The 23,544-nt window shown below is 43.1% G+C and overlaps 1 protein-coding gene across 1 annotated transcript in view; it reads right to left on the bottom strand.

Annotated features, from left to right (window-relative positions):
• Positions 1-10,238: 10,238 nt before the first annotated feature.
• radx (RPA1 related single stranded DNA binding protein) overlaps positions 10,239-23,544 on the bottom strand; it is an 80,915-nt gene continuing 67,609 nt past the window's right edge. The window contains exons 15-18 of the mRNA XM_059976725.1: positions 18,836-18,921; positions 13,500-13,787; positions 12,463-12,651; positions 10,239-10,598 (exon numbers count right to left, since the gene is read on the bottom strand). Coding sequence (XP_059832708.1) covers positions 10,474-10,598; positions 12,463-12,651; positions 13,500-13,787; positions 18,836-18,921 — 688 coding nt within the window. The 3' untranslated portion in view covers positions 10,239-10,473. The remainder of the gene's footprint in view (positions 10,599-12,462; positions 12,652-13,499; positions 13,788-18,835; positions 18,922-23,544) is intronic.

Raw genomic sequence — 23,544 nt, 5'->3', positions numbered from 1 at the left:
TGCACAAGGAGAACGTCATGGCACCTGTCACCCACACTGTTCGGAATTCCGGACTGAGAAATCCCATTTTTATACAGAGTTGACTCTTGTTTATGGATACAATATTGACTATTTGGTAAACTGTGTATGTTTGAATTTGGTACTTGCAAGCTAAATTACCATTCACAATAGATGTGTTAAAGATCAACAGAAACTACAAGCTAACAAGCGATGATACCTTGAAGTTACTATAATAACTCTCCCTTAATCGGTGTGTGTGTGTTTTGCATTCGTTTGATATATTCTTACCTCGTCTTTTGTAAGTGAAAATGGCTCCAGGGACTGTTCAAAGAACTTGCTTGCCAGGCTTGTTTGCACTCTATTTGCCATCTATCCTTGCCCGGACATTATGTTAACCCTTGCATTATCGTAACTTCTGTACCAGCACTTCAACTTCAATGGACTTTTTAGGTATGATTTTTACCTTAAATCCCTATCAGACGGGATTAGTGGCTTTTATTTATAATATGATTATGAAGATACAATCAGAAATATCAGGTAGAATTAAACAAGAATGGGAAAAAGAACTTCAATATAATATATCAATAGAAAAATGGGAAAAAATTTTACAAATGGTTAATTCTTCTTCTATATGTGCTAAACATGCTTTAATACAATTTAAAATTGTACATAGAGCTCATATGTCTAAAGATAAGCTTGCTCGATTCTATTCTCATATTAACCCTCAATGTGACAGATGTCATTCAGATGTGGCTTCATTGACCCACATGTTTTGGTCATGTCCCGCTTTACATAACTACTGGAAGGACATATTTGCTACCATTTCCTCAATTTGGAATATCGATTTACGACCTCATTTTATTACTGCAATTTTTGGTATACCAAATGAGGATGGTAATCAGTTTTCCCCTTCAATTAGAAGAATGATTGCTTTTGTAACATTAATGGCCAGAAGGTCTATATTACAAAATTGGAAAGAAGTAAATCCTCCTACCACGTTTCAGTGGTTCTCTCAAACTATTTCTTTTCTGAGCTTGGAAAAAATTAGAAGCACTATTTTTGACTCATCAATTAAATTTGAAGAAACTTGGGGACCGTTCTTTCGACATTTTCATATGAATTAATTTGGCCTCTTCCAGACCTTCTACTTATTCTTGTTCAGGTATGGAGTTCCGGAGTTTTTGGCACTATCATATACAAATAAACTGTTATTATTGCCCATGTTAGTTTAGTTTAGTATTTTTTTTCTTAATATATATTTTTTGCCTGTATTTTTATAATTTTTTCTTTTTCTTTTGATGATTATTTTTATTTTTTTCATATAATTATTATAGACTTGATTTATAATGTACTATATTTTTCTGTTGATATTTTAATAGGATATTGTTATCCTACTATTAATTCAATTTCAAGTCTTATGCATTTATAACCTATTCATTATTATATTATGTTTTTTATATATATATGAAATTCAATAAAAAGATTGAAAAAGAAAGAAAACTTCTGTACCAGCACATGCTCGGCTGTGTCAATCGTTGACACAAAGAATGCATTTCACTAGATGTTTTGGTGTTTCAATGTACAAATGACAAATAAAATTTAACTTTTATCTTTATCCCATATTTATAACACTATTAAACAGATGTCATGGATGTAAAAGCAGATTTTTGATCTCACAATCTACCTCTTCATTGTCTTGCACCTTACCGCTTTTTCTCTGTGAATGAACCCTACTGTAAATTCTCCCTCTCTCTCTACAATCAAGGTCCTCCATCTCTGGTGGTGTTCAGGGCTTCCTTCATCAAACCAGTATGTCAGTCATGCAAGTCCCAGATGGTGACTCAGGAATACCATCGCACTCAGATGTAGAAGGATTCTTCATTGCTGTTTCTATAACAATTTTGTTTTACCAGACAGGGTTGTTAGCTTTGAGTTAAAGCCCCAAACCTGGAGGACCAGTGAACTACTATTAGTCTGGCCTCTACCCTTTGACCTCTTTGGCATGGATGACCTTGCCACGGGCCAAAAAATAAAGCCTTGACCCCAGCCAACACAGCTCTCCGAGTCATTGAGGCATGAAAGCATCCAGATCACAAAAAGGTTGTGGTCCTCTTGGAGGACTGTAAATTCTACATTCTGTTCTTGCTTTTCTGTTGTACCATCTTGATGAGCATTCTAACTGGTTGCATCACCATCTGGTATTGAGGGTCCATTGTACAGGATTGGAAAAAGCTGCCAGCCAGCTCCATCTCAGGCACTAGCCGCCCCAGCATCGAGGACACGTTCAAAAGGCAATGAGTCAAAAAGATGTCAGCCATCATTACCATCCAGGACATGCCCTCTTCAAATTTCCACCATCAAGGAGGACATACAGGAGCCTGAAGATACACACCCAGCACTTAGGAATAGCTTCTTCTCCTCTGCCATCAGATTACTGGATGGACAATGAACCCATCAACACCACCTCACTTTTTTTTGCTTCCTTTTTGCAATGCTTATTTAATATATTTTATTGTAATTTATAGTTTTTATTGTTATGTATTGCAATGTACTTCTGCCATAAACCACAAATTTCACAACATATACAAGTGTTATTAAGCCCACTTGTGATTCTGATGAATTGATATGATGAACTTTGGAAATAATTTGGAAATTATTGATCTGTATTGATGGCATTCAAGTAAAGTTTTCACTGTGCCTCATACAAATGAGAATAATTAACTAATTTACCAACCTTTATCAATTTTTACCTCAGTCTCATGGGAAGTACAATCAACTCCTAACACTTTAAATTCCAGCAATATAACCCCAGTTTCTGGAATCCCTCCTTGCTATTTCGCCTTGGGAACGGTATGGACTATTCAAATAAACCTCCGTCACTTCATTAATGTCATTTTAGTTTTCCACTACAAGGTCAACAATGCACCAACCAAGAAGTCCTTCCATACATTTCAAATATCTCGGAAATGACAGCTTGACTTTTCTAAGAACATACGCCAACAGCAATGTTGAGGAAAGTACTTTGCAGACCAGGAGAATGAACCAAATTATTAGACGAGACCAATGTGGTCTAAAAAAGTCCAGTGTAGGGACTGCAGCAAATATTATGTTGGCCAAACTGCAAGAAAACTATCCTCAAGAATCCCTGAACATCAACCGGCTCTGAAGTAACATGACCAACTCTCCCTAGTCTCTACCCATGAAGATCGAGAGGGGCACAGATTTGACTGGGCATCAGTGGAAGTTATGGAGCAAGTAAGCATGCAGCATGCAAGAGAATTCCTAGAAGCGTGGTTTTCCATGAACAGTTCTGTGAACAATCATATCGACCTCAATCCTATTTATGAGGCAAGGAGGGGAAAATTCCTGACCACAACGCACAAAGTTTGCCACACAGCCAATCAGCGAAGAGATTTCCTCCCCACATCACAATCGAGTTTACTGAAATGGTGACCAATCGGCTGATTGAAAAGTACGTGAAGGCCAAGCATTCGAAGGACACACCGAACTGGCGATGTCTCCTCGCATGGAGATGAAATGCTTCCAAGTAAATTGCCAACATTGGAGAACAACTCAACCCAACCACAAGTAAAACTAATCTAATCTAATCTAATCTAATCTGATTTAACATTCAAGAAGGATTTAGATGAGAACTTGAATAACCGCAGTAGAACAGGCTGCAAAGCCCAGTGCTGGTGAGGGGGATTGATAAAAATGGTTACTTGATAACTGAAATTGACATGATGGGCCCAGGGGACTACCTCTGCAAATACCGACTCTGAGTGCAACAACCATGAACTAGAAGTCATAGGTTAAGGGTGAAATACTTAAGAGGAACATGAGGGGAAACTCCACTCAGGAAGGAACGAGCTGATAGTGGAGGTGGTGGAGGTGGATACAATTTCAACATTTAAGAGATGTTTGGAAAGGTACATGGGTAAGAGAGGTATGGAGGGCTATGGTCCAGATGCAGGTTGATGAGACTAGGCTGAATAATAGCTCAGCATGAGCAGATGGGCTGAAGGGCCTGTTTCTGTGTTGTACTGCTCTATGATTAACCATGGTGTGAGACGTACCGTTGCAGCTGCTCATACAGTGCCTATATAAAGTATTCACTCCCCTTGGAAGTTTCATGTTCTCTTGTGTTACAACATTGAATCACAGTGGATTTAATTTGGCTTTTTTTTGACACCGATCAACAGAGAAAAACACTTCTGTGTCAAAGTGAAAACGGATCTCTACAAATTGATCTAAAATAATTACAAACATAAAGCACAAAATAATTGATTGCATCAGTATTCACCCCCTTAAAAATGCATGCCAAATCACTACTGGTGCAGCTAATTAGTTTTAGAATTCACATAATTAGTTAAATAGAGATCTGTTTTTCAAGACCCGTATGCAGTCAAGGTGTTTCTATTGATTGTAGTAAAAATACACCTGTACTGGAAGTTTCAACTGCTAGTGTGTCAGTACCCTGGCAAAACCTACACTACGAAGACAAAAGAACACTCCAAGCAACTCCTCGAAAAAGTTATTGAAAAGCACAAGTCAGGAGATGGATACAAGCACATTTCCAAGTCACTGAATACCCCTTGGAGTACAGTTAAGTCAATCGTCAAGAAATGGAACAATGTGGCACAGTTGTAAATCTGCCTAGAGCAGGCTGTCCTAAAAAACTCAGTGACCATGCAAGAAGGGAACTAGTGAGGGAGGCCACCAAGAGACCGATGATAACTTTGGAGAAGTTACAAGCTCCAGAAGCTGAGATGGAAGAGGCTGTGCATACAAGAACTGTTACCTGGGTGATTCACCAGTTGCAGCTTTATGGGAGAGTGGCAAAGAAAAAGCCACTGTTGAAAAAAAAGTTGCATGTAATTTTGGCTAGAGTTTGCCAGAAGGCATACTGAAGACACTGAAGTCAGATGGAAGAAGTTTCTATGGTCTGATGAAACCAAAATTGAGCTTTTTGGTCATTAGACTGAATGCTATGTTTGGCATAAGCCAAACACCACACATCATCAAGAACACACCATCCCTACCGTGGTGCATGGTGGTGGCTGCATCACGCTGTGGGGATGTTTCACTGTAGCAGGCCCTGGAAGGCTTGTGAAGGTGGAGGGTAAAATGAATGCAGCAAAATACAGGGAAATCCTGGAGAAAAAACCTGGTGCAGTCTGCAAGAAAACTGCGACTTGGGAGAAGATTAGTTTTCCAGCAAGATAATGACCGCAACCATATAGCCAAAGCTACACTGGAATGGCTTAAAAACAAAGTTAGAGTCCTGGAGTGACCAAGTCAGATAGAGACCAGACCTCAGTTGAATTGAGAATTTGTGGCTGGACCTGGAAAAGGGCTGTTCACTCATGGTCCTCGTAATCTGGCAAAGGTTAAGCAGTTCTGTAAAGAAGAATGGGAAAAAAATTGCAGTGTCCAGATGTGCAAAGCTGATAGAGACCTGTCCATACAGACTCGAGGCTGTAATTGCTGCCAAAGGTGCATCTATTGAATACAGACTTAAAAGGGATGAGTAATTATGCAATCAATTATTTTGTGTTTAGTAATTGTAATGAATTTAGACCAATTTGTAGAAATTTGTTTTCACTTCAACAGGAAAGAGTGTTTTTTTTGTTGATCAGTGTCAAAAAAGCCAAATTAAATCGACTGTGATTCCATGTTGTTTAACAATAAAACATGAAAACTAACTGGGGGGGGGGGGGTGGGGGGTTGAGTACTTTTATAGGCATTGTATAACCACCAAACCAGGCTGGGTGTGGTCTTCAGCCTTATACCTTATTGTAACAGAGGAAACTAACCATAACCCTCATGCAGCTGATTCAGAACTGATGTGCTAACTGCATCTGAAGTTTCAGCTGCTCAGTGGAGTTGACCTGTTTATTAAGTAGCTACATTTGCTACTTGTCTGAACTCCAAAATCTTAGACTCAGGTAACAGACACTAAATGCAGCAGGAACTCTGCAAATGGGGCAGCATCTATGAAGAGGATAGACAATCAATATTTCTGTCCGAGATCCTTCATCAGGACTGGAAAGGAAGAGGGGGGGGGGGGGGGAGGGGGCAGAAGCCAGAATAAGAAAGTGACGGGAAATGGAGGAGTACAAGCTGATAGGTGATAGACGAGCAGCACACACAAAATTCTGGAGGAACTCAGCATGTCAGGCAGCATCTATGGAAGGCAATAAACAGTTACTCTTCATCAGGACTGGAAAGAAAAGGGCCTCTTCTTCGTAAAAGACTCAAGCTCCCATTCCCTCCGATTCCGAAAAGCCTGAATAAGGTGGTGAGCAAGGGCAATGCGTTCAAATCTGGCAGATGAAGGGTGAGGCTAGGTGAGGGGACGGTGGGATGAAGAAAGAAGCTAGGTGGTGATATGTGGAAGAGGAAAAGGGGTGAAGAAGAAGGAATCTGATAGAAGAGGATAGTGGACTAAGGAAGGAGGCGATGGGCAGGTGAGGAGAGAGGAGGAGTGACAGGGGAACCAGAGAGAGGTGATGGGCAAGTGAGCAAAGAGAAGAAGCAACAGGGGAAGCAGAATGGTGAAAATAAAAACAAGGGAGTAAGGTGTGGGGCGGGGAGATTACCGGGAATTGGAGAAATCGATGTTCATGCTATCAGGTTGGTGGCTACCCAGGTGGAAAACGAGATATTGTTCCTCCAACCTGTGCTTGACCTCACCATGTTAATGGAAGAGGCCATGGGCAGATGTGTCCAAATGGGAATGGGAATTCAAACTAAAAGGGGTGGCCAACAACTAAGTTGAAATGAATGGCCATTAACTCACTTCAACTATTAATTCACTTTGACTCAACCAAGAACATTTCATGGTATCAACAAAAGGAGATTTATCTAACTCCTTTAACCAATCAATAGATACCATGGCATGTCACGGATAAGTGTGAATCAGTAGGTCGAGCAGCGTTTGTGTCTGTGTGTGCAGTTATTCCCCACGCCGCCCTCCAAAGATGTTGCTCAACTTGCTGTGACACCCCACCAGCATCTACAGCCAATTGTCCGCTGATTCTAATCGTAGCATTGGCAATTTCTCATGTCTCAATTTTATGGATTGACTGAATCCTGGCAAACAGATACATCCAAACAAGTGATGAGCACTTGGGGGAGGTGGAGAGGGAGAGGGAGAATCCCTGAAGGATCAGGGTGTGAGCAGACATGGCTAACTTTTACAGATGACAGGTATCAGTAAGACAACCTAATCAACAAGAGTGAATCAGTATATGGTATATTTATACGGATACCAGTCCCACCCAATCCAAAGCACTAGCCTGGGATCGAAACCAGAATAAACACAAAACCCTGTATTTAGTTTTGCATGTCTAGAAGACAAAGACTTGATGTCTGTGAGTCTGGCCAGGGATTGGAGGTGGCCTATCCTGGAGCTTGGAGGCCTGTCTGTGTGTGTGGTGAGTAGGTAGGTGGGATGAAGGTACTGTTGTTACTTTGCTTTGCTTTCGTTCTGCTTTAAATGGTGGACGTGCTACATTGGTGTCGGAATATGAGGCAACACTTGCGGGTTGTCCCCAGCACATCCTTCAGGTGTGTTGGTTGTTAACACAAACCACGCGTTTCACTGTATCTTTTGATGTATATGTGATAAAATATAGAACAGTACAGGCCCATCGTTGTGTTAACCCTTTAATCTACTCCAAGATCAATCTAACTCTTTCTTTCATCCATGTGCTTATCTATGAGTCTTTTAAATGTCCTTAATGTATCTTGCCTCTACCACCACACCTGGAAGTGCATTCCATCACCCCCCCCAACTCTTTGTGTAGAAAACCTACCTCTGATGTTTCCCATACCTTCTTCCAAACACCTTCAGTTATGCCCCTCATATTTGACATTTCTGCTCGGGGAAAAAGTCTCTGGCTGCCCACTCTCTATGCCTCTCATCATTTTGTACACCTGATAAATAAATGCACCTGAATCTATTGATTCACCAGTCAGGTTCTCTGGACAAGGACGTGCAATCATTGAGAGGTCATGTGCTTAACTCAACTCTGCCATGGTCGGTTCCAAGCCGGATGCAAAAAGGAGGAGAGTTGGGTATGGGGCTAGCTACCCCATCCCGTAAAAACCCGGAGCTAAGGAAATGTGAACAGAAGCTCTAAAGACCTAATCCCAGGGAGAGGAAGATCTTGGCCTCGAAGGAGTATGAATTTACGCAGAGGAAGTGGAAACCATGGGGCTGATGAAGTTTCAGCCCAAGAAAGAGGGCTTTGATGAGCTGCTGTTGGCGTCTACACCCCAGAAGGGATGACAGAACATAGAAATCTACAGCACACTACAGGCCCTTCAGCCCACAATGTTGTGCTGACCATGTAACCTACTCTAGAAACTGCCTAGAATTTCCCTACTGCATAGCCTTCTATTTTTCTTAGCTAAGTCTCTCAAAAAACCCTATCGTATCCACCTCCACCACTGTCACTGGCAGTGCATTCCATGCACCCACCACTCTCTGTGTGGAAAAACTTACCTCTGACATCCCCTCTGTACCTGCTTCCAAGCACCTTAAAACTATGCCCCCTCGTGTTAGCCCTTTCAGCCCTGGGAAAAAGCCTCTGGCTATCCACACAATGGGAAAAGAAGAAATTGACTCCTGTTTAAAATTACCCCAGAGTGGCTTCTTGGACCTTTGCAGAGGCAAATGCATTCTGTGTGTCTGGATCCTCACACCCCAGACATTCAGTCTTCAATCCCTCGCATTGGGTAAAAAACAAATTGAAAATACACGTGGACTAAGATGTTAACTGTCCTGTGCTATCATCAGTTGATCTGCCACCTGTCTTCAGGAGTTTCGGCCCGCTTATGATCAAGACTCCCGCGAGGTGGTGGGCCAGCAGTGCTAAAGCACCACCTCCCACTGATGAGCTTAACAACTTGGCATCTGCCTCTATCAGAGCTGTTGGTCCCTTCCATCCCACAGATAGTCTACTCTTCAGGTATCTATGCAGCTACTGAAGAGTTTACAAAAGATGGATACACTCTCCGACTATCTGCCCCCTGGAAGTACTTAGTCCACACCTATGCTGATCCTGCCTCTGCTACAGCCCTGCTGGTTGACTTGATCTCTCTTCTAGTGGAGCCAAGGTCACGCAGCCACTTCTGGAAAGTGAACGCAATAAAGCCACGGCACCCTACTTCGAATGGATAGCATGAGACCTTCCACCCTCTGTCTCTGCACTCTGATCTTAATTCTGCATACTTGCTTAACTTGCGCTCATGGACTTCATCGATGTTGTCTTCCCAGGGGACTGAGAGTTCATCAATAACCACTTCTCTAATGGTGTCAGACCAGACAATTATATCTGGATGCAATGTGGTGAAAACTATTTGCTCCGGGAAACTGCCTTTCCCATCCAGGTTGGCCTTGACACACCAATCACTGGCTGAAGAAAGTCTGCTTGATCGTGGGCCTGCGCTGTACACCCTTGACTTCTTTCGCAAATGATATGCGATGTTCTGTGCAGCATGGGGCATGAGATAAGTTGTGCTACAGTACTCTCTGCTCAACCGCTTCTGTTACAACTTCGAGAACGTTGTTAAGTCTCCAAGTGTACATGCCGCTGGAAAGCTTGACTCTGCATGCACTCAAAATATGCCGAAGTGTTCCCTTCTCACCACAAGCAGTACACCTGTCTGTCTTATCTTCAAACCAGATGCTGAGGTTGGCACACCCCAGACATTCAGTCTTCTATCCCTCGCATTGGGCAAAAAATACTAAAACTTGAGAGCATGTCGTACCAGGTTCAAGGGCAGGTTCTATCCCACTGTTAGAAGGCCATTGAACGGTTTCCTTATATGCCAAATTGACTTTTGACGTTTAAATCTACATTCAGTGGCCTCTTTATTAGGTACACCTGTGCACCTGCTTGTGGGCAACACAGTACTGGAGCTGTTAACACAATGCTTTACAGTACCATCGACCTGGGTTCAATTCCCGCCACTGTCTGTAAGGAGTTTGTCCATGCTCCCCACGACTGCATGGGTTTCTTCCCGCACTCCAAACACACACTGGTTGGTAGGCTAATTAGTCATTGTAAATTGTCCCATGATCAGGCTGGGGTTAAATTGGGGATTGCTGAGTGACATGGCTGGAAGGTCCTACTCCACAATGTATCTCAATAAAGAAATCAGTGATATCTGATACTATGCACATATGCTTTTATAAGTTGTTCCTTCTAACTCATAAGACAGTTTGTTCATGCTTGGTTGCTGTATTTAATCCAGAGATTTATTTGTGTTATTACAGTTGAAATACATACAGACACACATATACAAAAAAAAACAAATCACATCATATAAAATATTGCTGCACACTTTTTGAAAATTATATTGAGGTGGTTAGGAAAAAGTAGTAACTGGATTATGGTCTGGAATCTATGAGCGGAGAATGGATATTCCAGAATTGGAGTTGTGATAGAGGCACTGCTGGCTTCAGTCAGACACTTGGTATATTTTGTTCAAAATCACTTCAGATTTGTCGCCACCGTGATGACAAAGGTCAAGGACACAGACGACGTGCAGGTTGTCCAACTCAGCGGCCGTTCTTACTATGTGATCTAGAAGAGAAAAAGTGCAGAGGGTTTCATTTACACACCTGTTTAAGGATCAAGTGCTGAGAAGCAAATTACTAAATTCTCATCAGGCCCCCCCCCCCTTCAGGTTTATAGTCATGAGGGGTCTTCTCATAGAGCAATTCAGTAGGGAACAGGACCTCCAACCCAGCTGCTCTGTGCCTACCAAGGCCATCATGCAAACTAGTCCCACGTACCCATGTTGTAACGTGGAAGCAGGTTCACAGGTTTGGTGAATGAGGCAGAAAACTCTGAGCATATTACTCATTTACTTACAGACAGTAAAAGATTTGACCAAACATTTAAGTTCCCTCAAGTTGCACAAGCTACAAAGCTAAATATTCACCACACAGACACTTAGTTAATAAGTGTATGCGGAACATACCTTCCCAGTGGTTCTGGGATACGTGCACTGGGATCAAAAGGAAAGGGAGAGTGGAGTTCAAACTAACTGTAGTTCATATTGTCCACTTCCAGTTCTACGTTTTTTTTTGCGCCCATTTTTTCTTACTGCTGATTGTCGGGCTGGGGGATTTGGGGTTTGATGTTCTTCTTGCTGTTTTGCTGCGTGGGCGATCCATTACTTTTATGCAAGGGAGGGGTTGGGGAGGGGGTTTGGTGTCTGTGACTTTTTGTTTCTTTTTCTTTTTGTGCGGGGACGGGGGTGATTGATGTACTTTCTTTCAACTACTTCTATGGCTTTTCTGTATTTTACGGCTATCTGGAGAAGATGAATCTCAGAGTTGTATTCTGCATCCATGCTTTGGTAATAAAATGAACCTTTGAACCTCTCACATGTTTTACTCTTATAACCCCCAAGGTGCTTGAAACTGGGCACCAGGTGCTGTGGCGTACAAGCCAACCAATGGGAAGAGCGGCTGCAGTTTTTAAAGCTAACCAATCAACATGGTGGAAGCGGCTTTCAACTAGCAAATAAGCCACACCCCCATATTGCACGTCTAGCCCATATCTCTCAAAACCTTTTCTTTCCACGTACCTGTCCAAATGCCTTTAAAACCGCTACCTCAACCACTTCCTCATTCCATATGCTAGTCACTTCTGTGAAATAAATTGCCCCTTATCGTCCTAATAAATCTTTCCCTCTCCCCTTAAACTGATGCCATCTCGCTCTTGATTCCCCAATCTTGTAGGCAGACTCATTAAATCCAGAGAATAGTAACCATAACAGTATCAATGAAAGACCTCAAGTCCTGACAATATCTGTGTAAACCTTTTCTGCACTCTTTTCAGTTTAATAACATCTTTCCTGTAGAAGATCGACCAAAACTGAACACAGTAATCCAAGTGCGGCCTCACCAACATCTTGTACAACTGCAACATAAGTCTTGTAAGAAAAGATAATTTGTTTCCATTGTTCACTGAAGATCACAGATTAATGGACAAAGGGCATGATAACTGGCTAAAACCAGACTTCTTCCCTGCAGTGATTAATTAGGATCTGGTACGTGCTGTCTGAAAGAGTGCTGGAAGCAACTTTACTAGGAATAATCAAAATAGAATCGGATGGACTTGCAGGTCCATGGGGCAAGGGAGGAGGAATGGGTCAATTTAGCCAAGACTATCAGGAAGCAGGCACAGGTAGGATCTGAAAGGCCTTGTCTGTTCTCTGTGATAACAACTGGATTCAAAGACTTCAGCAAAGCAAGTGATAATAAACCTGATCTCGGCCCGAGATGCTGACAGTTTATCCCTGCCAGATTTGCTAAGTTCCTCCAGCATTTTGTGTGTGTTACTCTGGATTTCCAGCATCTGCAGAACCTCTTGTGCTAATAAACCTGATTCTGACTGATGTCCATTGCTGAGATCTAACTGGGGATACAGTCCTTACCTGGAGAGGCAGACACCTGTCCTGTCTGATTATTGTTCGTAGGTTCCTGATCACAGACGTATCCACTGGCCAGAATGGAAGCAAAGCTGTTGTCATGGCTTTCCATCGGTAGACACGAGGTGCAGAGCCCCTCATGGCTCTTCAGGGCTGGGAGAAACACAACATCAGCTGCTACCTGGCGATTGACACCTGGATTGGAACAGCAATTTCTTCACTTAATACAGACACGTCAGTAAGATGCTGGTGAGGCCAGTTTCAGAGTATTACCTGCAATTCTGGTCACCATCCTGCAGGAAACTATTCATTAGAAAAATGCAGACACAATTTACAAGCACATTGGCAGGACTTGAGGATTTCACTTGCAGGGAAAGGTTGAATAGGTTAGGACTTTATTCCTGACAGCGCGGGAGAATGAGGGAAGATGTAATAGAGGGGTGAATACAGAATTATGAGGGGCATCGATTGGATAAATAGATAACGGCTTTTTCCACTGAGGTTGGGTGAGAATAGAACTAGACGTTAAAGGTTAAGGGTGAAAGGTGAAATATTTAAGGCATTCCTGAGGGGGGACTTACTCAGTCAGAGTGTGGAACGACCCACCAGTGGAAGTGATGAATTGAGTTTGATTGCAGCATTTAAGAGATGTTTTGATAAGTACGTGAAAGGGAGGGCTATGGTCCAGATGCAGGTCGATGAGACTAGGTAGAGTAACATTCTGGCACAGAACGATTGGGGCAAAGAGCCTGTTTCTGTGCTGTAGTGTTCTATGACTATGTCACTTGATACATTAACAATGCCTCCACAGTATTGTAATAAATGGTATTAAAAGCATACAAGGTTGATAAGAAACAACAATTACTAAAAGTGGAGAGAGCCAAACTGACTTCTGCTGTTTGTAAGCCTCTTTTCATCCTGGACATCTCTATGAAGTCGCCGCTCATTTTCCTTCATTCTAAAGAGAAAAGCCCCAGTTCACTCAACCTATCCTCATAAGACATGCTATCTAATCCAGACAGCTGCCTGGTAACAGTACGCACCAACTAACGTCACACAGTAGTAGCCGTGGTTGGACGCTGGTCCAAATCCCTGAAGGTCCATCCTGGTGTTGTCCGGAGCTGGCTTGTACTCGGCAGCCTGGAGGTTGTACTGCTGCTTCAGAAAGTCTCTGTGTCTATAGTCAAATTTCCGTGGAACGGTCTCGGGAAGGAGCTGGCCAAAGTGTAAGTGGGCTGACAGGTGTCCCCTGATCTCTGGCCACACAGCACTTTGCCAGGCATATTGAGAGGAGCAATCTGTATCAGTCTCTGTAGTCCTCTCATTTTCATCTGAAACAGTAAATAATTCATAAACAAACCATCACTCCTGTGGCATTCACACTGAAGCAGAACTTAATCACCACCAGTGTTAAATACTCGTACATAAATATACAAAATCCTTCACGACACGACTGAAGCATACTGTGTCTCAAATAGAAACAGCCTCCCGTTAACTCTCGGCTTTGCAAACAAGGAATATGGGAAAGCTTGAGGGAGAATCACAAGCACAGGTCAGCCTGACGGGAGATCGTTGCTGAACAGTAGGAAAGGCCGTACACAGCATGTACAGCCTTCTTCGAGTATCGTCACCTTGACGTGGTTGGCAAGCTTGTGAATTCCTGCAATCCCAGGACCGATACTATCCAGAGTTCAGCCATTTGATGATTAGATCCTGGCAGGGTCGCCAATGGTGTTAAGGTCAAAGGGGAAGTTCCAGACAAAAAATGAACCAACCAAGGCTGTAACGGCGAAGCTGGTGGACAATAATGACACATCACAATAGCAGTGAAGGTGGAGGAAAACTGCAGCAGTGAAGGGTCGCGGGTCATCGTGCATTCCATGCCACTGGTTCCTGATCACTATCTGACAAGGACCATGCGGTGGTTGCCTGTGCATCAGCTTCACCGTGCTAAACAAAGTCACACACAGCTGTTCTCCATTAAGGCAATAACCCCCGAGGACAGGAGTTCCCAACCTGGGGTCCACGGACCCCTTGCTTAATGGTTCTAGTCTATGAAAGGAAATCTTTTCATATTTTTGGGAAGAACAACAAAAATAAAACGTGTTTTCAAATTAAAACTTCCCTATGATTGTTTATATTTCAAGGTTTAATATGGTGTTAAATAAAACAATTGATACCAAGAGTGTTGAGTAAAGACAATCACCCTTTTAAAATGAACATTGCATCATTTATTGCAAACACTTTTACGATGTATGAACTGCTACAATAAAACTGATGGAAAATCAGCTGGCATCTTCTCCACAAGTCACTGCAAGCATTCACATTAACCCAAAATGCCCAGTTTAATTTCAAGCAAACACTTGACAGGAGCACAATTCACTGTGGACAGAAAACACCCTGCTGGAGGAACTGACCTTCAAAGTTGACTAGGCTTTTCCCCTCCACAGCAGTTGCTTGAACTGCTGAGCTCAAAGTACACTTATTATCAAAGTATGTATAAGTTTAACATCTGTCTGCTTACAGGCTGCCATAAAACAAGAAACCGCAAATAAACCAATTTTAAAAAAAAAGTCAAACACCCAATGCATAGAGGAAAAAACATACATCATGCAAACAATAAAAGCAAGCAATAGCATTCAGAATGAAAGGGAGTCCACAGACGTAAAGCCCGGAACGTCCAGAGTAGGCCCGCAGCCTCAGCCTCAGTTTGTCACAGAGTGAGGCAAATCATTGCAAAGCTTGGAGACAAGAAGCCAGGAGCAGCTGGAGCAGGCACAGCCTCAGCACCACGGAGGCAACGACACAGAGCAGCGGGCAGAAACAGCCTGTCCCCTGCCTCTGGGACTACCTGACTACCTGTCATTTCAGTCCACAAGGCCCGGTGTCCAAACAGCAGGTCGGCCCCTGTGCTAAGACCCGGGTGCAGCTGCATCAATATGCGCTGAGAGCCTCCAGGGGGTTTTCTTATTAATTCCAGATCCCTGCAAATGCAGCCTCTTGTGTAGAACAGTGGGTCAAATCAGTGCTGTGAAACACTGACAGGTGCAGAGAAATAGATTAAATGGCACAGGAAAGCAGCATCCATCATCAGGGACCCCTCCACCCAGCACATGTTCTCTTCTTGCTGCTGTTATCAGGAAGAAGGTACAGGAGCCTCAGAATCCATACCTTCAAGTTCAGAAAAAGTTATTACCCATCAACCATTGGGCTCTTGAACCAAAGGGGATAACTTCACTTGGCCCAACCTATGCACTCATTTTCAAGGACTCTTCATCTCATGTTCTCGATAGTTATAGCTCATTTATTTAATTTCTTTCTTTTTGTATTTGCAGAGTTTGTTGCCTTTTGTATGCTGGTTAAACGCCCTGTCTGGTGCAGTCTCTCATTGATTCTATTATGGTTATTATTCTATTACGGATTTATTGAGTATGCCCATAAAAAATGAATCTCAGGGTTGTCTTTGGTGACATATATGTAGTTTGTTAATAGATTTACTCTGAACTTTGATGACTTTTGTTAGACATTTGGTGGAGATGAATAGTTTCCATTTACCTGGAGATCATCTTACATCACAATCCACTCCAAATCCTGTGCACGTACCCCGAGTTCAATGATTAAACTGTGTCGTGATTTTAAAATCCCAATCCTTATTTTCAAATCTCTCCTTTGTGTAATCTTTCTCTTGATAATCTCCTCCAAGCCCTCTATCCCGAGACATCTATACATCCAAGTTCAAATTAAATTTATTATTAAAGCACATATATATTTCCTCGAGAGTCATTTTCTTGCAGTCATTTACAGGAAAAAAAGAAATACAATGGAATTTAATTACATTTAATTATTTATTGAGCCAAGCCGCCCAGCAAACCCCCAGTTTCATCCTGGCCTAATCACGGGACAATTTACAGTTATATGTTCACAGGGAGAACGTATAAACTCCTTACAGTGAGGGGCAGGAATTGAACCCAGGTCACCTGTTCTGTAAAGCATTGTGCAGAACGTGCTGCCAGTGGTAGTGGTAGAGGCAGATACATTAGGGACATTTAAGAAACTCTTAAAGATAGGCAAAAGCATGATAGGAAAATGGAGGGTTATGTAGGAGGGATTGAGTATGTTAAAAGGTCAACAGAACATCATGAGTCAAAGAGCCTGGACCTTGCTGTAATGGTTATGTTCTATGACAAACTATTCATGAGCAGACAATGACAACTGATGTGCAAAAGAAGACAAACTGCAAATACAAATATTAATAATTCATGAAGGTTCCATGCATCCTTGAATGGAATTGTTTAATCACTGGTAGTCATGCCTTTAGATGCCAAAGCTCTGGAATTCCTTCCTTCCTCTAAATCACTGCTGAGAGCCAACCTTGTCCATTCCTGACTGGTCTGCTGTGGCAAATCAAATGCTCAGGAACATAAGAAGCTGCAGAGGGTCGTGGAATCTTGCTCCACGTGCTACAGAAGTAACGTAGCCATTACATTACTGTTTGTGGGAGTTGCCGTACAACACGGCAACCATACTTCCTGCATTGAAACAGAAAACAGGAGAAGTAGGCCGTTCTGCCCTGGATCGTCCATCTCAGTATCATATTCTTCTCATACCCCTTGATAACTTTTGCAACCAGAAATCTATCTGTTCTTTTTAAAATATTTAACAACATGTTCTCTGTGGTGCTTTGTGTTAAAATCGACAGGTTCACTACTTTCTGAATTTTAATCAGATCCCATCTCTCTCTTCTAAGCTTCAGTGAAGACAAATTTGGCTGACTTAAATTTTCCTCGAACGACAGTCCCACCAACTCAGGGCTCTCCCTGATGGCATCATGTTCTGGTGCGACAATTCAAATGCACAGGAGTGCAAGAAAGCGCAGAGGGTAGTGGACTCTGCCCAATATATCACAGTCCCCACCGTCAGTCGTATCTACGGGAGGCACTGCCTCAAGAAGGCACCATCCATCATGAAAGAACCCTGCCACCCGGGCCATGCCATCTTCTTGCAGCTGCCATTGGGCAGGCACAGGAGCCTGAAGCCCCATCAACCATTTGGTTTTCAAATCAACCCAATCGCTACCTCAGTATACCAATACTATGACCACTCGACTACTTCATACTACAATGGAATTTGATTTTTTTTTGGTTGCAGTAATTGTGTTCTTTCTTGGGTGACACGGTAGCATAGCAGTTAGAGAAATGTGATTACAGTTGCAGAAATATAGTACTATGCGTAAGTGTTAGGCACAGATATACACAGGGTACCCAAAACTTTTACACAGTACTGTGGTAATTTTATGCATTGCACTGTACTGCTGCAAAAAACAAATTTCATGACATACATGAGTGATGATAAACCTGATTCTGATTTGGGTCTCTATTGTGGACTGAGAGTGGGAAGGGGTCAGGGAGAGGGGAATCATCGTTGGGAAAAGGGGAAGGGAGAGGGGAGGGAACGGGAAGCACCAGAGAGACATTCTGTAATAATCAATAATCCAACTGTTTGGAGTCGAATGACCTTGCCACGTGTCTCAGGACTGGGTGCATCTGCACCCACACCACCCCCTCCCCACCTCACCCCAGCACGCCATCTCTGCCACCTGTCCCACATTCCTCTCACAGCACCCCACCCTCACAATTCCCAACATCTTCTGCTCCTGCAAGATTTACAAACTTGCTCTCCGCTCCACAGTGACAAATGCCTTGGGTCCCCTAGCTATATCTATGTGTCTAAGACTTTTGCATGGTTATGTAATTGTGTTCCTTTTGTATAAATTATGTTGCTAATACATGGTTTACCAGTGAACGTTCTGTACCTCATACTGCTGCACATTTTTCATTGCACCTGTGCGTACATACGGTGGGGTGGCTTGGTAGTGTAGTGGTTAGCACAACGCTTTACGGTACCAATGACCAGGGTTCAATTCCCATCGCTGCCAGTAAGGAGCTCTCCCCTTGACCGGATGGATTTCTCTGAGTGCTCTGGTTTCTTCCCCCAGTCCAAAGACGTATTGGTTGGTAGGTTAATCGGTCATTATAGATCATCTGGTGATTAGGCTAGGGTTAAATCAAGGGGTTGCTGGGTGGCGTGATTTGAGGGGCCAGAAGGTCTATGCCATGCAGTATCTCACTAAATAAATAAGCATGTGGAATGTGCATATCTTGTGGTCAATGGGCCTAATGCCCCCTTTAGTGGTTCAATGATGGAATCGGTAAGGATTGCTGATCAGACGCCTCCAGTTTGCCTCACCAGCCAATGTGGAAACGAACCCCAGTGAGTGGAAGACACAAATTCAACACTACTTAGCATCATCAATGTTAACTTTGCTGGAGAATCTCATTCACAGGAGTCTTTGGGGTGGTTGGAGACAGTAAATTGGTACCTCTGTTGGCTGCCACAGGCTCCTCTGCACCTTGAGAAGGTCCCTTGTCATTCACAGAGTCATCAGCATCCTGATCAGATGCCCTCCTGCCAAACACAACAGCGCTCAATGTAAATGAACGGTTAGCGGAAGGGAATCAGTGAGTTAGAAGATTGCTGCTCCACCTTTCAGCACTAGCCCTGGCTCAGTGCCTTCACACCAGGTTGGAGAAGCAGGCTGGGCACGCAGTCTAGGCCAACACAGAAGCGTACTGCTCTGTCAGTGATTCGACCAGGCACACGATGTCAAATCTGGTAGATCTAGTATGTTTGCTGGCACCTATTGGCCAGTGTCCCCCTATTAATCCATCAAACAACATCACTGGAACAAGTTCTTACATTCGAACAGCAGAATTCTGTGAAGGGTGAATTTCTGTATCATGAACAACTGTATAATGTGGAGATAACTTGTAACATTAATGAACAGGTAGATCCCAGGTTACACAGTTGGTTGTGTTACAGGAATTCACCCTTGCAGAATTCACAAATCACCACCCAAAAATTTGAGTCTGGAATAAAGCCTTCTCTCACAGTAGATATGTGGAAAATGTTAATAGATAAGGATAAAATTTATCACATCAACTTGCAGCTCTTGAGGCATGCGTGGTGACAAGGCTCAGAGCATAATGGAAATTTGTGATGTGGCCACTTTCTAGAACTAAGATCACCCCCCACTCACACTGGAGGCTGTGGCAGAACAAAGGACAGTGTTTCTCACCTTGGTGAAACAGAGAAGCACTTTCAATAATAGAGTAAGACAACCGTGCTGCTCCAAAGGGCTATATGAGGTCATTCTTACCCTCAGCCATTAAGGCTCTATAATGAGTCGGGGAAGTGATGACCCCCCCCAATTAGACTGATTGTGGTAACTTATTTATTTATTTCTACTTCTCTTCTAATATTTATATCTGTGCACTTGTAATTCTACTGTGACACTGTAATTTCTTTCGGGATCAATAAAGTATCCATCTATCTAATGCACATGTTACCTGTATTGGTTCCGAAACACTTCTATGTCACAGCTGTGAAGAAAAGAATCTGAGGGTTGAATATGGTGACATACACGGCCTTTGATAATGAAATTTACTTTGCCCTTTGTTGGTGCACAAGTACTAATCTTTTCCCCATGGCCCTGCACCTTATTGTCTGTCTTCACTGCATTTTCACCTTACTCAGCATTCTTTTATTGTTATTTTTTCCCTTCCGATGTGTAATGAATTGATCTTTAGCAACAGAGTCATGGAGCACTACAGCAGAAAACCAGGCCCTTTGGCCCCTCTAGTTCAAGCCAGGCTGTTATTCTGCCCAGTCCTGTCAATCCACATCTGGACTACAGCATTACAAACTCCTCCCATCTATATACCTATCTAAACTTTTAAATCTTACAAGCAAGTGCATTGTTGCCAGCTGCCAGCTCATCCCACACTTGCACCAACTGCTGTGTGAAGCTCACCTTGCAAGACAAGTTTTTCACTGTACCTTGGTAATGTGACAATAATAAAACAATTTATCAATTTAGCTGTGACACTATATCCTGCATTTTTGCTTTTCAGATGTACAACCTGCATGGGATGAAATGATCTGTATGGATGGCATGCACAACGAAGTTTCCACTAGCTCGGTACACATGACAAAATTAATAAACCAAATTAAATGTCTTCATCTTTGGTCTGCATTTTTCAGGAAGGCTTAATCTGGCACCCTCCTTGCTCTGAGTCAGATCACTGCTTCAGCACTCAACTCAGGAGGTTTACTTCAGTAGAGGACTGAGGGAATGTTTCCTGAAGGCAAATGAGAAGCTCATGAATCAACTCCTCAACCTTCACCTCAACCCCCCTTTTTAATTTTCTCCTTGTCCAGTTTCCTGCCCCAGCATCAGGGCTTATCCTGCAACTTTGTTAGATGCTGCAAGTGTTACACAGATACAAGCAGCCTTTGGTTAAAGCACAACATGGAACATGCTGTTAACATTACAGCGCAGTACAGGCCCTTCAGTGCATGATGTTGTGCTAACCCTTTAATGCGAGCTGAATCTAACCCTTCCCGCCTACAAGTTTGCCCCCTGGTATTAGCCATTTTTGCTCTGGGAGAAGGTCTCTGGCTATTAACTCTATCTATGCCCTTTTTTTGGGGCAGACGGGGAACTTAGGCAGGGGTAGGCCTTCTGGTGAAGGGGACTGTCATGTCCATTCTGGGGCAACTCACTCACCTTTGGTTCTCACCGGGTAATCAGCTCTGACCTGTGGCTCCAGGTAGCTGTTTATGGGACAGTGGCCATACCCCGGTACACTGCTTCGACAGGCATGCTAAACCAGGTGAGGGTAGCCAGTGGCCTTATACCCCAGCGAGATAGGGACATGCCTGTCCTAGCATGCAAAATCAGCTCCAACTGATCTACAGTGAGATCCCACAGCTAGGAAGGCTCTGTGGAGAGCAAAGGGAATGACAAGGCACAGAAGGCATCCTGGTCATCCACTGTAACCAAGGGCGACCCCAGTCTGTGATGCTTGTTCGTGCCACTGGACCCAGAGTTTTGGAGTTAAGCGAGTGGAACTGCCCAGTGCTTTTCCACTTTAAAAACTCTCCCGCACAGGTTTCATGTCATTGTTGGACACCACTGACAACCACCATCTATGCCTTTTAGCATCTTGTACACCAAAAGTCTTTGAAGGCCACTAAGTTAAGTAGTGGAGCTTGCCAACGCTCTCCTATCAGCCAATGCACTAACGGGCCTTTTATTTCACCATGGATTCCCAGAGCTTCACTGGCACAACATGGCCATTACTTTAATCCACATAAGATCAGAATTTAAAACCATTGTGAGAAGAAAAGTTGGGGCAGTAATTGAGAGATTTGACAGGATTTTATAGGGAACTATCTACTGCAGAAAGCAAATCCACATGATTAGCATGGAGGCAGAAGAGACTGCAGATGCTGGAATGTGGAACAATACTCAGTGGGCTGAAGGAACAGCGGGTCGAGCAGCATCTGTGGAGGGGAAAGAAATTGTCGACGTTTCAGGTTGCAACCTTGATGTAATAGTACTCATAGTGAGAAGCCTAAAGTATTTCTGCCTTTGTTTATGTTTGGTCAGTGTCCATTTGTCTAAGTGAGAAGGAATGAGAAGCTGGAATCAACTCTGGTTTGAATGCTTGAGAGATGACTGAAATGTTACCTATAAACACATCCAAAGATACAAATGCCATATGATCATTGTTGACTTTGTATTTCATATCCCTTTTTCTGTTCCAAGATCTGTGGCATGGGAGTGTAGTGGTTAGGGCTTTACAGCACTGGCTGGAAGATCAGGGTTCGACTACCACGGCTGTCCATAAAGAGTCTGTACATTCTCCCTGTGACAGAGTGGATTTCTTCCAGATGCTCCAGTTTCCTCCCACATTCCAAAGACATTCAGGTTAGAGTTAGTGAGTTATGGGCATGCTGTGTTGGTGCTCAAATTGCCGGCTGCCCAGCACAAACTGCACCAATTTGATTTGTCACAAACGATGCATTTCACTATGAATTGACGTACATGTGACAAATAAAGCTACTCTTTCAAAGTTCCCTTAAATCCATTTTGAATGTACAAGACATGTCCTTTCTTTGTAATACACCTTTACAAGTGCTGGTAACAAAATAATACTGCAGGATTGCCAGATAAAGATACTTCAAACATTTAAGGTGTGTCGTTGACAATTTCAGGTTCCATTGCAAGAAATAATTTCTTGGCAAGCAAACAGTAGTGCCATTCACCAGAATCTTCAGTCTTTGCTTTCACTTAAGTGTCAGATTGCATGGTTATTGGTCATTGTTGCTTGTGGAACTTATTGCGAAATTCAAAGTTCGAAGTTAATTTATTATCAAAGTATCCGTACGTCACCATATACAGCACTGAAGTTCATTTTCTTGCAGGCGTTCATAGTAGATCAAAGAAATATAATAGAATCAATGAAAACAACAAAGACTGACAAGTAACCAATGCACAAAAGAAGACAAATGGCGCAAATACAGAATAAAGTAATAATACTAAGAACGCGAGTTGTACAATCCTTGGAAGTGAGTTCAGAGGTTGTGTTCAGCAGTCAGTTCAATGTTGTGGTGAGTGAAGTTACCATTGCTGGTTCATGAGCCTGAAGGTTGGAGGGTATAACTGTTCCTGAACATAATGGTGTGGGACACAAGGCTTCTGTACCACTTCCCGACAGTGGGTGAATGTGTCCACCGCAAGGGACATCCTTGAGTGGGTGTGTTTGTTACTTGTGTGTCTGGGGGTGACTGAGGAGTCCAAGGGGTATCTCCCCCACGTGGGGCAAGTGTGTGAGGGTGCTGTAGTTGAGGTGCCTGCTGCTCGTTCTTTCTACTCGTGTCTTTTCCTTTTTGCTTCAGCATTGCAACTCTTTTCAGCTTTGATGACACCTTTATTGAGAAAACTGCACCACGATGAGTAATTCAAGGCTGCATGTTCCCTACATCTCAAGGGCCTTGAGCGAGTCCTTGAATGGTTTTCACTGAACACAAGAGCGCCTCCCTGTGGCCAGCTCCCCAAAGGACAACTGCCTAGGGATGCAACTGTCTGACATCCTGACAACACAGCCTGCCTATCTGACTTGAAGATATGTCAGTTGTGTGTGGACGGTGAGCATGTCTGCTACGGACAGCACTTCCGTGTCA

Source organism: Hypanus sabinus, chromosome 8, assembly GCF_030144855.1.
Source record: "Hypanus sabinus isolate sHypSab1 chromosome 8, sHypSab1.hap1, whole genome shotgun sequence".
In the NCBI taxonomy this organism is placed as follows: Eukaryota; Metazoa; Chordata; class Chondrichthyes; order Myliobatiformes; family Dasyatidae; genus Hypanus; species Hypanus sabinus.
Note: the sequence above shows the minus strand (reverse complement) of the source record. Positions and strands in the feature narration are given on the sequence as shown.